Source organism: Staurois parvus, unplaced genomic scaffold (genome assembly GCF_062004578.1).
Source record: "Staurois parvus isolate SC_StPar_1 unplaced genomic scaffold, SC_StPar_1.0 ptg001087l, whole genome shotgun sequence".
In the NCBI taxonomy this organism is placed as follows: Eukaryota; Metazoa; Chordata; class Amphibia; order Anura; family Ranidae; genus Staurois; species Staurois parvus.
In genome coordinates, this window is record NW_028318883.1 from 2,149,148 (window position 1) to 2,163,213 (window position 14,066).

Here is a 14,066-nt window from a genome sequence, read left to right on the forward strand (position 1 = left end):
TCCAGGCAGGTCAGAGACCCGGGTGGAAGCAGCCTGCAATTTAGACAACAGCTCAGATTGAAGCAGTAGGAAGCTACCTGCTGGCAGGATGGTGTCTGGCTGGGGGTTCTCTCCAGGGTCCTCAAACATCCGGGAAAGAGCATCTGGCTTAGTGTTTTTTGACCCAGGACGATACGTTATGTGGAGGTTAAACCTTGCAAAAAACAATGCCCATCTGGCCTGGCGTGGACGGAGGCGTTTAGCGGTTTTCAAGTACTCGAGGTTTTTGTGGTCGGTATAGACCAGAATGGGATGTGGGGCCCCCTCTAGCAGATATCGCCATTCCTCCAGAGCGGTCTTAATGGCCAGTAATTCCCGATCCCCAATATCATAATTCCTTTCCGAAGGGGAGAGCTTCCTAGAAAAGAAAGCCACTGGGTGCATCAGCTCCTTGGCCCCTACCCTCTGTGATAACACTGCTCCTACAGCCACTTCCGATGCATCTACCTCTAGTATGTAGGGCAATGATGCATCAGGATGGTTCAGAATGGGAGCCGTTGTGAATAGCTTTTTCAATGCCTCAAAAGCTGCCTGTGCTGCTGGGGTCCATTGGAAACGTACTCCCACTTTGGTGAGCTGAGTAATGGGTGCTACCAGGCCTGAAAAGTTCTTTATAAATTTTCTATAAAAATTGGCAAACCCAATAAACCTCTGGACGCCCTTCTTATCCGTGGGGGCAGGCCATTCCAGGATGGCCGAGATCTTTTGAGGGTCCATAGCGATCCCCGTGGTGGAGATAATTAGACCAAGAAATGAGATGCTTTTCTGTTCAAAACAGCATTTCTCAGCTTTAGCGTAGAGTCCATGCTGACGGAGACGTTCTAGCACACTCCTAACATGTCCCCGATGTGCTTCCAAAGACGAGGAGAATATCAAGATATCGTCCAAGTAGACGATTACAAAAATGTCAAGGAAGTCCCTGAAAATGTCGTTGACAAAGTGCTGGAAGGTGGCTGGTGCATTACATAACCCGAAAGGCATGACTAGACACTCAAAATGCCCGAACCGAGTGCGAAACGCCGTTTTCCACTCATCCCCCTCACGTATCCTTACCAAGTTATAGGCACCCCTGAGATCCAGTTTAGAAAAAATGGATGCTGATTTTAACCTCTGAAACAACTCTGGAACCAAAGGAAGGGGGTAGCGGTTTTTGACCGTAATCTTGTTGAGGTCCCTGTAGTCAACACAAGGTCTCAGGGATCCGTCCTTTTTCTTGACAAAGAAAATCCCTGCCCCGGCCGGTGATGTGGAAGGGCGGATAAATCCCTTACGGAGGCTCTCATCAATGTATTCTTTTAGTGCCCCTAGTTCTCGCTCAGATAGTGGAAAAATGCGGCCAAAAGGGATTTCTGAACCTGGGAGCAGATCAATGGGGCAATCATATGCTCGATGTGGGGGAAGAACTTCTGCCCCCCGTGGACTAAATACATCCAAGAATTGGTGGTAGGCCGCAGGCACAATTTGGGCTAACTCGGCATCAGGGCTTACAGCCAGTAGGGCCTGTGTATTTAATGATAACTTAGATAAACAATGTTCCTGACAGTATTGTGAGGGAAACTGGACTGACCCGGTCTTCCAGTCAATCTGGGGGTCGTGAGCTCGTAGCCAGGGGAGCCCCAGAATAACTGGAAATAGGGGGGACGCGATGGCGTCCAAACGGAGGAACTCCTGGTGATGTCCCGCCACTGTGGTGTGTATGGGAGGAGTCTCCCGATCTACCATCCCCGATTTTATTTGAGACCCATCTGCCAAGAAAATATTCAACCCATGTTCTTTGGTGAGTAACGGTATCTGATGCTGGGTAGCAAAACTGAGATCAACAAAGCAGCTACATGCCCCGGAGTCAATAATAGCCGTCACCTGTATGCTTCCTCCTGGGAGCTGAAAAGACACAGGTACAGCCAAGTGAGTGGGGTTGCCTGTGCACACAGTAGATATATTAGAGAAAATAGAGGACTTACAGTATTTCTTCGGACAGGAGCGCACCATATGACCCGCTGCTCCGCAGTACAGACACAGGTTGTTTGCCCGATGCCTCTGTCGCTCCTCAGTAGAAAGGGAAGGCCGCATCAAGCCGAGTTGCATAGGTTCGGCTCCCTCTGACGGCTCTGGGCCCCGATTGCCGACACTGACCCTTGGCAGCATCCATGAGGTTCTTTGCCCCTGGCTGGACCTCTCCTGTCTCCTTTCCCGCAGTCTGCGATCGATTTGGATCGCACGATCTATTAGACCTTCCAAGGAGTCTGGAACCCCTATTCTTGCCAACTCGTCCTTCAGTGGTTCCGACAGTCCCAACCGGAACTGGTGGTGCAAGGCTGCGTCGTTCCATTGTGTATCTCCACTCCAGCGCCTAAACTCCGCAGCATAATCCTCTGCAGCCCGGCGTCCCTGTTGTAGAGAATAGAGGGCTGCCTCAGCCGAGGCAGCTCGATGCGGGTCATCGTACAGCTGTGCCATTGCCTTAAAGAAGGTGGCCACAGTGTTCAAATGTGGGTGGTGGGCCTCCATCAGGCGATGGGCCCATCCCTGAGGTTCGCCCTGCAACAGGGATATAACAAATCCCACCTTCACCGATTCTGAAGAGAAGGTCCGGGGTTGCAGGTCAAAGTATAGCTGGCAGGAGTTTTGGAAGGCCCTGAACTTCCCTCGATCCCCACTGAACCGCTCAGGGGTCGGTACTCTTGGTTCTGGCGGAGGAATTGTAAATGCTGCTCCAGTGGAAGGCCCTGCTGAACCCGTGGCGGGAGGTGTTCCCACTGAGCCCAATGTTGTGGGTGTTGGTGCGGCCAGGCTCTGAACCTGTCCCTCCAGGTGCTTGTATCCCTCTTCCAGGGTCTTCACCGCTCGTGTGAGCGCTGCCAGATGTTGGCACATCTCTTCCCAGGGTGAAGGTCCTCCTCCAGACTCTGTCATGGCCGTATGGTTCTGTCAGGGATCCTACAGCGGTAGCCTCTAGCACTCCACAGACCGGATTCCCCCAAGGCGCGGAATCTAAGTCCCTACCTGCTTGTTCACCAGGGCCCCTGATGGTGGGGATGGACTTGGAGCAGGCCGAGACCAGGTCGCGGCCCTTGAGTTCACCCAGCTGTGGTAGAAGCACCGTTGGAGGTGTATAGCAGGTGAGAGTCTGATGTGAGGAGGTCACAAGAGCAGCGTCAGGCAGGCTGGGTCGGTAACAGTGGTGGCAGCGTGGTACAAAGTCAGCAGGCAGAGGAATAAACTGGTCACAAGCCGGGTTCGTTAACAGGAGATCAGAACGTGCAGGGTTAAGCAGGAGAATGGTCAGACAAGCCAGGGATCAGAGCAGGAGAAGACAGCAGTATCAGGAACAGGCTGGGTCGGCAACAAGGTATTCAGGAACACTGGATCAAACAGGAACACAGGTAACAGGTAAGACCATACGGCACTTGAGCATTGCAAGAGCTGGGTTTAAATAGGCCGCCCAACTCCTGACAGGCGCTCCTGGGTCCTAGTGCCTGCCCGGCGCCGTCATCGGTGACAGGCGCGCCTGGGTCCTAGTGCCTGCCTGCCTGTATGTCTTGTCAGGATTCTACGCATGTGCAGATTCGATCGCCGAGGCGATCTTCCCATTCCCTGACAGCCACTTTTAACATCGGTGGCCACCAACACATGCAGCTCCCTCCCGAAGCCCTGCCAGGTTTTCACTGCTATTTTTGTTGGCAAATAATATTAGGAAGATAATGGAACCCCTGTGAGGGTTTTCACTGCTTTTTTTGTCGCTTTTGAGAGATGCCACACTGTGAGAGGACATAACGTGAAAAAGGAAGTAGGGAGAATGTACATCAGTGTCACGGATGGTAATAAAAACCAGATAGGCGTGCCTATCCACAGTGTAACACAAAAGTGGACATAGAAAGAATAGGGAAAAGCCATTTCTTTGTGTCGCGGAATGCTTTAGGGCTGTTTCAGATGGGCGACCAGGGAGCAGAAAAAGTAGGCAGCTGAGCCACGAATTGGCTGCCCACCTAAATTGTAACAATACAGCTGGACAGGTCTGTACACATGCCATGGCATTTTTAATTCAGGGTGCAGTTTGACATGTAGCAATGGCTTTACAAACTCGCCTACTGAGTTATGTAAGGCCACTCTGTAACTGTGTAGTGAATGCTCAACTAGAAGTTGCAGCGCAGTCCCACAATGTAAAATTGCCACTCGGCAATTCGGGGGAGAAAAAAAAAACAAAAACAGTGTTTTGGGAGTCGGCAGTAGCAGATTTCTTTTCAGAGGGTAGTAAGCAGTACCACAAATCTGCAAAAAGCCTTAAGGTGCATTATTTAGAAGAAAAATAACTGCTTTTTCCATAAGCAACCACAATAGTTTTCAGTCAAGATTCCCCAGACTTGTTACCTCTGTACCTAAAATCACTTGCAAGCTTGTTTTTTTTCAGTGCAGATCAACAGTTAAAGATAAAATTTCAGGTAACCTTAAATTACAACTAGTGTGTGCTGTAGTGGTACCTGCATAAATGGTATAAATCGGTTTTCCCAATTGCTAAGAACTACTTGCTTATTAAGCATTTAGGTAATAGGGTATTGGATGGAACATAATTATATTTATTGGTTGCTTGTAGTTTTGAGTATAGAAAACAAGGATACTGTAACCAGAATAAAACTGCATGGTGCAGCAAGGAAGCTTGTCCAGTAAGCAGAGTGTCTAAGAATCCCCCTTAAAATAAATCCTATACTCAGGCCATAGAAACAGCAATTATTACCCAGTGGTAATGATTGGAGATAAATACCTTGAAGATAATATTGTATTGTTCAAAATATTTTTCTCTTATGGCTTAGCAAAGGGCTGTTACAGTGCCATGGAAGTTTCCATCTTGAGTCCTTTGAGAGAACAGGGGTGATGAATTATTGGAGAGCCCAATGGCAATTACTGGAGATAATTGCACTGCAGATAATATTGTACTGCTCGAAATCTTTATCTTTTAAGACTTTGTAGAGGACTGGTAGAGTACCATGGGCGCCACCATCTTGGATTCCTCCATGAGAACCAAGGGTGGACTGCAGATGTCAGTTTCTGCCTATTCTGTATAGATCTCATGCCTGCTCATTTACAAAGTGTCTCTAGAAGGAACGTGATCTCAGGAATGCACTTGAAGGCTGGCACAGTGTCAAGTAGACACATAGAGCAGACCAACATGCTCTCATAACAGCCTCTGATTATGTTGCACTGCACAGACAAAATTATTGTTCAGTGTCTGTACAGTCTACAGTCAGCAGCAGCATGTTGAGAGGAACATTTATGTTTGTAAAGCACAAGTAGTTTGATTTCCATACCCCAAACACATCTTAGCTTTAAGCTAAAATTTTTTCAGTTTTGTTACTGAACAGAATATAAGGCAATTGTTCCATACAAATTTTCACAAAACTGCTTTTTATCATTCTGCAGAAACTCAATAAAGAGACAGCACTGCATCGCCAAAAGAGAGACTGGATTATCGACACCTTCACACTCCAAGAAGAGTTGCCTGGTCCCTATCCAATGCTAATTGGCACGGTAAGCCTTTGTGTACTTTGGAATGTTTATTAGTCTAAGGCAGGCCATAAACAGAGCAAATGTCTTTCCTACAGCCATGGGTTGCAAGAAAGAAATTAGCTTGATTTCCCCCATTAACCCAGACAATGTTTACAGGGCAATCCCTCCAGCTGAGCCACTGTATTCAGACAGTGAAGACAGTGATTATTGCTAGTGGCTATACCAGCTGCTAGCAATAATCTTATGTAAAATTGAGCAGGCTGGTTGTACCAAGGTTGATAGATCGATCAATTTGGGTACATTCAGCCTCCCAAAACGAGATTCAAACCATCTATGGCTGGCTTAAGTTGTTATTACACAAGGAACTACCACTGTACTTACTGACAATTATTAAACAGGGCAGTGAATGGAACAATGACTAGGTAAAAAGTGCATTAACTCAAGTCAGATCATCATGGTTACACAATATTAAAAAAAAAACAAAAAAAAAAAAACAAACAAACATACAAAATGTCCATATAGTTCAAACTCTCAAAATTCCAATTTGAGAAAGAAAAACAAAAAACCCTCTTGATGGAAGGGAAGATTCCTTCTCTACTCCAAAGTTTGTGGAGTGAACTCCACAAATATAGTGAAAAAAATTATATCACACCCTAACCCCCTCCCCACACACTGCCAATAGTTAATGTTTTTGTGAAATACTTTACCTTATTTCTCACTACCACGGAAAGCAGTCCTCTTCAACACTTTCCAGCCCTGCAAAGCAGAACATTAGCTGCAGCGCAATGCAATTTATAAACACATGACAGCTCTTATGTACATGCTATTACATGCAGTATGGTATAAAGGAGTCCTAAAAAACCCTTCCAACACAGATGATAAATCACTTTAAACCCACACAGATGTGCTGCATTTTTCAGCACATCACATTAGCATTGTGGTATGAATGGGGTACACAGGAAACAATTGTCAACAACAGTCACTACAGTGTAAACAATCCCTTAGAACACAGGTGCCAAACTGGTGGCCCTCCAGCTGTTGCCAAACTACAAGTCCTAGGAGGCATTGCAAGACTGACAGTTACAAGCATGACTCCCAAAGACCGAGGCATGATGGGACTTGTAGCTTTGCCACAGCTGGAGGTCTGCCAGTTTGACACCCCTGCCTTAGAAGTATATGAAACTCTACAGCATCAACCAAAACATGCAAGTTCTGGGTGAACTGGCTCTTTAAAAAGATTCTGTTGCTGGGCAACAATCTTTCCATAAGTTTTTTTATGTATTTAGGCATATTATTCACTCTCTTGTGTAGTCATACCTTAAGACTGCTGTTGGGCACTACCATCTTGGATGCAATATCAGCAGTAGACACTCTGTAGTACTCCCTTTCACTCCTCCCTTGGCTTCTACATAAAAGGTTATGAAGGAAGGCGAGGGTAGGGGTAGAGATGCTGGGCCAGCACAGACTGCAATGAAACACTCCCCGAAAAAGAAAGGGCTAAGACATGGCAGGAGGAAGGGGCTGTACTAAGAAGCTGACTAGTCAAATTTGCTAGCAAGTTCAGAGGCACTATTCAAGTTAATAAAAAATGTTTAGGGAAAGGAAAGTAAGACTTTAGAATACCCAATTTGTCTCTGCTTTTACCAGCATTATTTGCAGTTAGAAACATGTGCTCTTATTCTTTTGGTATGGTTCATGACCACCTGGGCCAGTCAAGTTCTGTGTGTGTGAGAAAAGAAGACTCCCTCCAAGCCAGTCTTGTCTCAGGAAAACAATAGGCTATTAATACATCCCAATGAAGCAAACAGCCTTTTTTCTAAAAGAATGGCTGGTGTTGTCCTTGTGAATTCCTATTCCTGGAAATGTCTGCTCAAAAAAATTATACCAGCCCAGTAAGGGGTGGCACACTGTCTAGCTTCTGATCTGGTGAACTGGTAAAGGTGCTTTTGTACTAGAATGGTAAAACTGGTAAAATTAAAGAACCCGACACACAAACACACAGTCAAGTAAAGCAGATGTTCATGTGGAACAAAAAAAAAAAAAAAATTCCCTTTTATTCAGTTCTTTGATGACGTTCACATCTGGAAACAACACACACCTGGTGCTTCTGTTGATCATAGAACTGAAAAACTTTAATACTCCTGCTCTTGGGCCCGAAAAAATGTCAGTAGACTGCAATAATATCCTGGCTCTCATAGGATGCTCTCGCCTTGCTTCCCGCACGAGATTGGGGAAGTCGAAGGATACTGCAACAACAAAGAAAACAGGGGCGCACCGGCCTAGTGCATTATCCTTAAAGTATGGCTTTATTCTGTAAAAAAGGTAAGCATTATACTGACAAAGTCATCTAAAAGTACAAGCTAATCACATGGAGACAGCACATTTCAATCCACAGTGCATCATAGTGTAACAGAACGATGGAATCCTAACAGGTTGACGCGTTTCGAGGACTTAGCCTCTTCCTCAGATACTCAGTACTTACCTTTTTTACACAATAAAGCCAAATTTTATGGATAATACACTAGGCCGGTGCGCCCTCTGTTTTGTTTGTTATTGCTGTTGATCATAGCAGTTGTTTGGTAGATGTTTCCACACTTTGGACCATTACATACTGGTGATTTATTCATAGCAATCCTATTTCTTTCCAAGGAAAGTTCTTTTCTATGGAATTGGTAACTTGCTCATTTTAACACAATTTTTAGCTCAGTTGCTGAGCGACTGAGCTTGTGCAGAGTTTAGCTACAAATCGCTGAAGAAGTGCTTTGTAGCAGCAAACACTTACATAATGATCTAGCACCAGTTTGATCTGTTGCTGCAGTAAACTGCTTCTTGGCAACAGAATCGCCAGCAACTATAGTGATTACTAGAACTAATGATTTGAATCATTGGCATTAGAGATTTGTAGCAGCGAACAATCGCAGCTACAAAATTGCCAGTCAGCCATGGCCCTTAGGCTAGAGCTATATTAGTAATTCATAGCAGTTTTATCACACAACTAAAATTATTCGTGATTAATAGCTTCAAGCAGCAATCAAGCAAACAACTGGAACATGTGCAATCCTGAGGAGGTTAGAGCTGAGCTCCAGCCAAAAATAGCATGAACATGAATATCCTATTAAATAAAAAAAAAAACAAAACAAAAGCAGTGTCTGCTATAATATTCACCTTTAATTTAGAGATTTCTATACAGTATTTTTTTCTGCTGCTAGATATCCTTAGTCTGATGGCTATTCAGCCCATTTCCTCTAAACCCAGATTATCCTGAACCCACCCCAGCATGTGACTGGACAGTAAAAGGGAAGTAGCACAATGATAAGTTCCTATCTTGGTCACTCTGCTCTCTTCTCCCATCAGCATGCTTCTCATTAGCACCCAAGCTGAAATGCTTGTGCTTCTTCCTCTCACATGCCAGCTCTGCTATACAGGAACAGCAAGATGCGGATACCAGGCTACGTTCAGGCTCTTCCAAAGAAAAAACAGATGAAGTTTACATCAGTTTCTCAGCAGTTTTTTTTACATCTGCTACCAATACATCCATCCTTTGTCTGTTCTGTTTTTTTTACAGAACAAAAATAAGGTTTTGATCCATTTAAAAAAAATGGATGTTGACGGATGCAAACAGATGAACATCCGTTATTCCATAGAGATGCATTGATGTCAGTTTTTCATCCATCAACAGATGAATGAAAAATGGACAAAACGGAACGCTCGTGTGAAAGGGGCCTAAGTAAGGTTGATAAGACTCCTTGGCAGAAACACTGTATTGTCAACTTACTTCAGGTAGCTCAGTAAATTCCAATGCTTGCATTTCAAAATACATGTCAAGATGTATTAAGGATTACAGAGCTGCATTTATGTGTGTATTTTATATCTGCTTACAGTTTAGCTTTAATTGCTATTTATGTGGTTTATTCAATAGACGGACATTTATTCCATCTGTTTAGTGAACAATTGCTACTCGTCTTGATTAACGGATAGTGATTTTAGCAGCAAGACTGAGCTATTAAATATCCCATTTACAGCTCTACCCTTAACCCATGGGAAACCACTGGGCTGAAATAAAGAACCCATTCACTTGCTAGTGAATCTGTACTAAAGACAAAAGACAGAATAACAGTCCTGTGGTAAAGCATACATCATAAAATAACTGCTTCTACCCGCACTATGCCTTTAGAAAAGCTATAATTCATTGCATAATGCACATGTACACCCTTCCCCCTGCCTCTCTATAATATAAAACTTCAGAAATAAACCATGTGCACGAGATATTGGGCTGGGGGCTCTATTATGCATAGTACAGGTTTACTATAAAGCATAAGATCACAAATTAAACTGAAGCCTCACCAAGTGCACATGTGCTGAGATATACCCTTTTGGCCTGTTGCCCATGTTTCCAATAAACTCCTTCTAACAAACTCCTCACATTCAAAGTCTATGACACTTTAAACTGTATCTAAATCCAAGAACAAAAATATTATGTTTTGCAGCTTACCAGTCCACAGATGTGGTGGCTGCAATAGTTTTGTTTTTTTTTTTTACACCTACCTGCTGATCCCGCTAATAACATACTTGCTGTCCTAGGGAGACAATGCTTTATCTATGGAGGGGTCGGGTTTTCACTCTAGGCTGCAGAAACAATTGGATTACTGTCCGTGATCCTTTTTTTATGGTCAAAGTAGTACTCCTTAAGGACGGGGGCAAACCCCGAAAGCTTGTACTGAAAAATTGGATGTTAGCGCAAATTAAAAAAAAAAAATAAAATAAAAAAAAGGATCATGGACAGTACTCAGTACTCAATTATTTCTGTTGCAAGTGCACCAATATAGCTATACTCACCCCAAGTACCCTAGGCTGCATAGGCTTTGGACTACAAAACACTTTTCCCTCTCCAAATCTCCATAACATAGGGGGAGCTGTTCTTTAGCTGCTAGAGGAAATCTTGGGGTCCTTTCACACAGCCGTTCCGTCTGTCCATTTTTCATCCTTCTGTTGAAGGATGAAAAAAGTACAGCAATGCATTCCTATGAGCAAACGGACGAAAAATGGATGTCATCCATTTACATCAGTTTCTGTTAAGGTCTGTTTTTAAACAAGTCTGCATTTTTGTTCCATAAAAAAACAGAACAAACAAAAAACGAATGTAAAACAGACAAACGGTCCGTTTTTGCATTGGTAGTGGATGTGAAAAACTGTAGTACAAACTGATCCACAAACTGATCCATCTTTTCTTTTAAAAAACTGATTATAAAAAAACGTAATGCCCATGTGCAAATGTCTAAGGGTCCTTTCCCATGGACGTTTCATCTGTTTCATCAGTTTAGTCACATTTTTTTCAAAGAAAAAACAGATGAAGTTTTAATCAGTTTCTCAGCAGTTTTTTACATCTGCTACCAATACATCCATCCTTGATCTGTTCTGTTTTTTTTACAGAACGAAAATAAGGCTTTGATTCATTTAACAAAATGGATGTTGACGGATGCAAACAGATGAACATCCGTTATTTCATAGAGATGCATTGATGTCCATTTTTAATCCATCAACAGATGGATGAAAAATGGACAAAACGCTCGTGTGAAAGGGGCCTAAGTAAGGTTGATAAGACTCCGTGGCATAAACACTGTATTGTCAACTTACTACAGGTAGCTCAGTGAATTTTTGGTTTCAACAAGTGTTTTTTGCACTTACTGAACAGATATAACAAAATGCTTTCAATTATGTAGTTAACAGACCAAATGGGAGCAAATTAGGGCAAAAAAAGAAGTTTATTTCTAGGGTTTGTATACTCCAAGCTCGGACATATAATGTATCACACACTACCATCCCTCAGTCTGTAAAAAACAAAAATATTGCTTTCAAGGGTTAAAATCTTGGAACTAAAGACCGCATACAAACACAAAGCATTTGCCATTGATAGAGGTTTAAGGGATTTTCCTGTAGTAAAACTTGTTCTCAACATGCAGTGTTTTAGATTCCCACACTCTGAATGGGTCAAGTGCGGTTGATTAAGAGGGATGAGATATTAAAAAGTAACGTTACAAAATGACATATATGCTTTGTAGATAAGTACCCCTGGAAGTTAGTCTAAAATACTGTCGTGTACACGCTAACACTCGAGGATCATCGCACATGGCTATAGGAGTACTGGAACTGAAGAAAAATATACCTACAATTAACAGATGGTATGATGGATATTCATATTCTGCACTGACACACCTCAAAACAGCCTACAGCTTTGCAGAGAACACCTGCTGCTTGTTGTAAATCATCTTTCATGCAGTTTCACTTGATCCTAAAAGTAAAAGAAAAAACCTAAGCATGCAAAGTTTTACTACCTAGTTACAAATATCTTAAGTCTGAAGGGCTAATTCCACGCTCTCTCCTCATCTTTCTGCTGAAAAAATGTTGATTGCTGTTTTGTGTTTGTGCAAATATCACTCTCTATTTTTACAGTTGATTTATTCCAGTTATATTAACAATGTACAAAATTGGTCAGTAGCTGCAAAAAAAAAAAAAAAAGCCAACTGCTCTGCAATAATATAAAAATATATATACCAAAGAAAGAATGCTTTTACAGATGAAACTTTGTATCTAAATGATAAACAAAATTGCAGACCTATGTTGGATGACCTGTGAATATATATATATATATATATATATATATATATATATATATATATATATATATATATATATATATATATATATATATACATACATACATACATACATATATACACACACACATACATACATACATACATACACACATACATATACACACATACATACACCGCCTATGTCAACCATAAGCCTATTGTGACAGAGCTAAAGTTTCACTCACACGTTTGAAATTTTCACACAATATCTAATGTTAATCCGGTCACTCGTTTTCCACCAACAGTGCAACGCGTGCACACACACACATTATTACATCTACTATTCAGTAGAGTCAAGTGGTCTGCGACCCAGGCAAGTGCAAGTTAAAACATGTCAGGGCATGATTGAGTGAGAATGGCTGTGTGACCAGCACAGTGCTACGCCAAGAAGGGAATTAAACTGTCACATCTTGTGTGTGTGTGTATATATACAAAAAAAAACAACCAAAAAAAAAAAAACATACAGACACACACAGTAGATGCACAGGTATCCAACATTTCCAGATGTAGTGAATACTGCTGGATCTCCAGCCCATGGATTCACTTCACTACTCTGAGACCACTAGTATAGGCAGTGTGAGAGGAGAGTATGTAGTGTAAATTCAATAAATGTTGCACTGAATACAAACGATACATCGCTCCCCTTGAGAACGTCCATTTGGACAAAATGTACGCTGGGGAGGAGTCTATGTTGAAGTCACCTTCACTTGCTGGGGCTGGCACCAGTGGCGTTTTGTCTGAATGTGATTTTGACTGATCATTTTGTGAGTAGAATTGTTTTGGATTTTATTTAATAAATTAAATTATTGCAGAACTTCACTATGGAGGCCTTTTCTTGTATTTGAGTGCCTTCTTTAAAGGGGAAAGATATCTGAGCATCAGACACCAGAGTGGATTACACACAGCTATATGCCTGCATAGACCTCCTATAGCCTGGGGTGTATTTCTCTGGTAAGAGGCCGTGTTTGGTGGTTGTAGAGCACTTTATCATGGATCATGCTGATCTATAGACACTTTCTTTATGGGAGGTTTATTTGACACACGAATATGTTATATATAGTAGATAATTTGGAGATAACATATATTAATTTAATTCGTTATTGAGTGATTAATCATTTATACTCAGCGCAACATTGATTGAATTCAAGTTCTATACATGGTGGGATGATTGTGCGTGCAGCTGAGAAATTATTTATTGTAGTGTATCACTAAGTGCAGTGAAATTAAGAATATGTAATGTCTTCATTGAAGGAAGTGAAAAAGTAACCTTGAAGATGTCACCCCCTGCAGGTTGCAAAGTCTATTTATTATGTTTTTTCAGTACAGGACTTCAGGCTTTTTATTTATGTATTTCAGAATTTTGACATGCAGGGGCTGTGGCAAAATAAATAAGTGGATACTGCTTGTAGTACAATAAAGAACAGTTATTTGCTGTATGTTGTTCAAACCCACACAAGTGGTACACCTTAAAATCTAAACAAATTTTCTGGGCAATATGGATTCATAGTTAAAAAAAAAAACTGCAAGGATAAATTCTAAGAGTGGATGCAGATTTGGGTGCTTTGTTGCAGTATGTTAATGCAAATGTGTTAACAAGCACTATATGTATTATTGTGCATTGCATTAAGGCAGCTCATTTATTAAGAATAGGCTACCAATGTACCACAATCTATGATAAAACAACAGTACATACTTTGCGATAGGCTGGGGTGCCTTGGGTTCCACTGCACAAAGCATTGGGGTGCCCTTCACAATGAATGGTACACACAGTGGTGGTGTGTTGTCATGTGCTGTGTTAACACACTAACACAAGAGTGTGAACAGGCTCTAAAGAAGCTAAAATAATATTACTGAACATTTAACAAAATG

General features: G+C 42.1%; 1 protein-coding gene across 1 annotated transcript in view; it reads left to right on the plus strand.

Moving 5' to 3' along the window:
* Positions 1–14,066, plus strand: part of LOC149440440 (cadherin-like protein 26) — a 111,313-nt gene that overhangs the window by 40,205 nt on the left and 57,042 nt on the right. Inside the window, exon 3 of the mRNA XM_089658664.1 lies at positions 5,455–5,562. Coding sequence (XP_089514790.1) covers positions 5,455–5,562 — 108 coding nt within the window. The remainder of the gene's footprint in view (positions 1–5,454; positions 5,563–14,066) is intronic.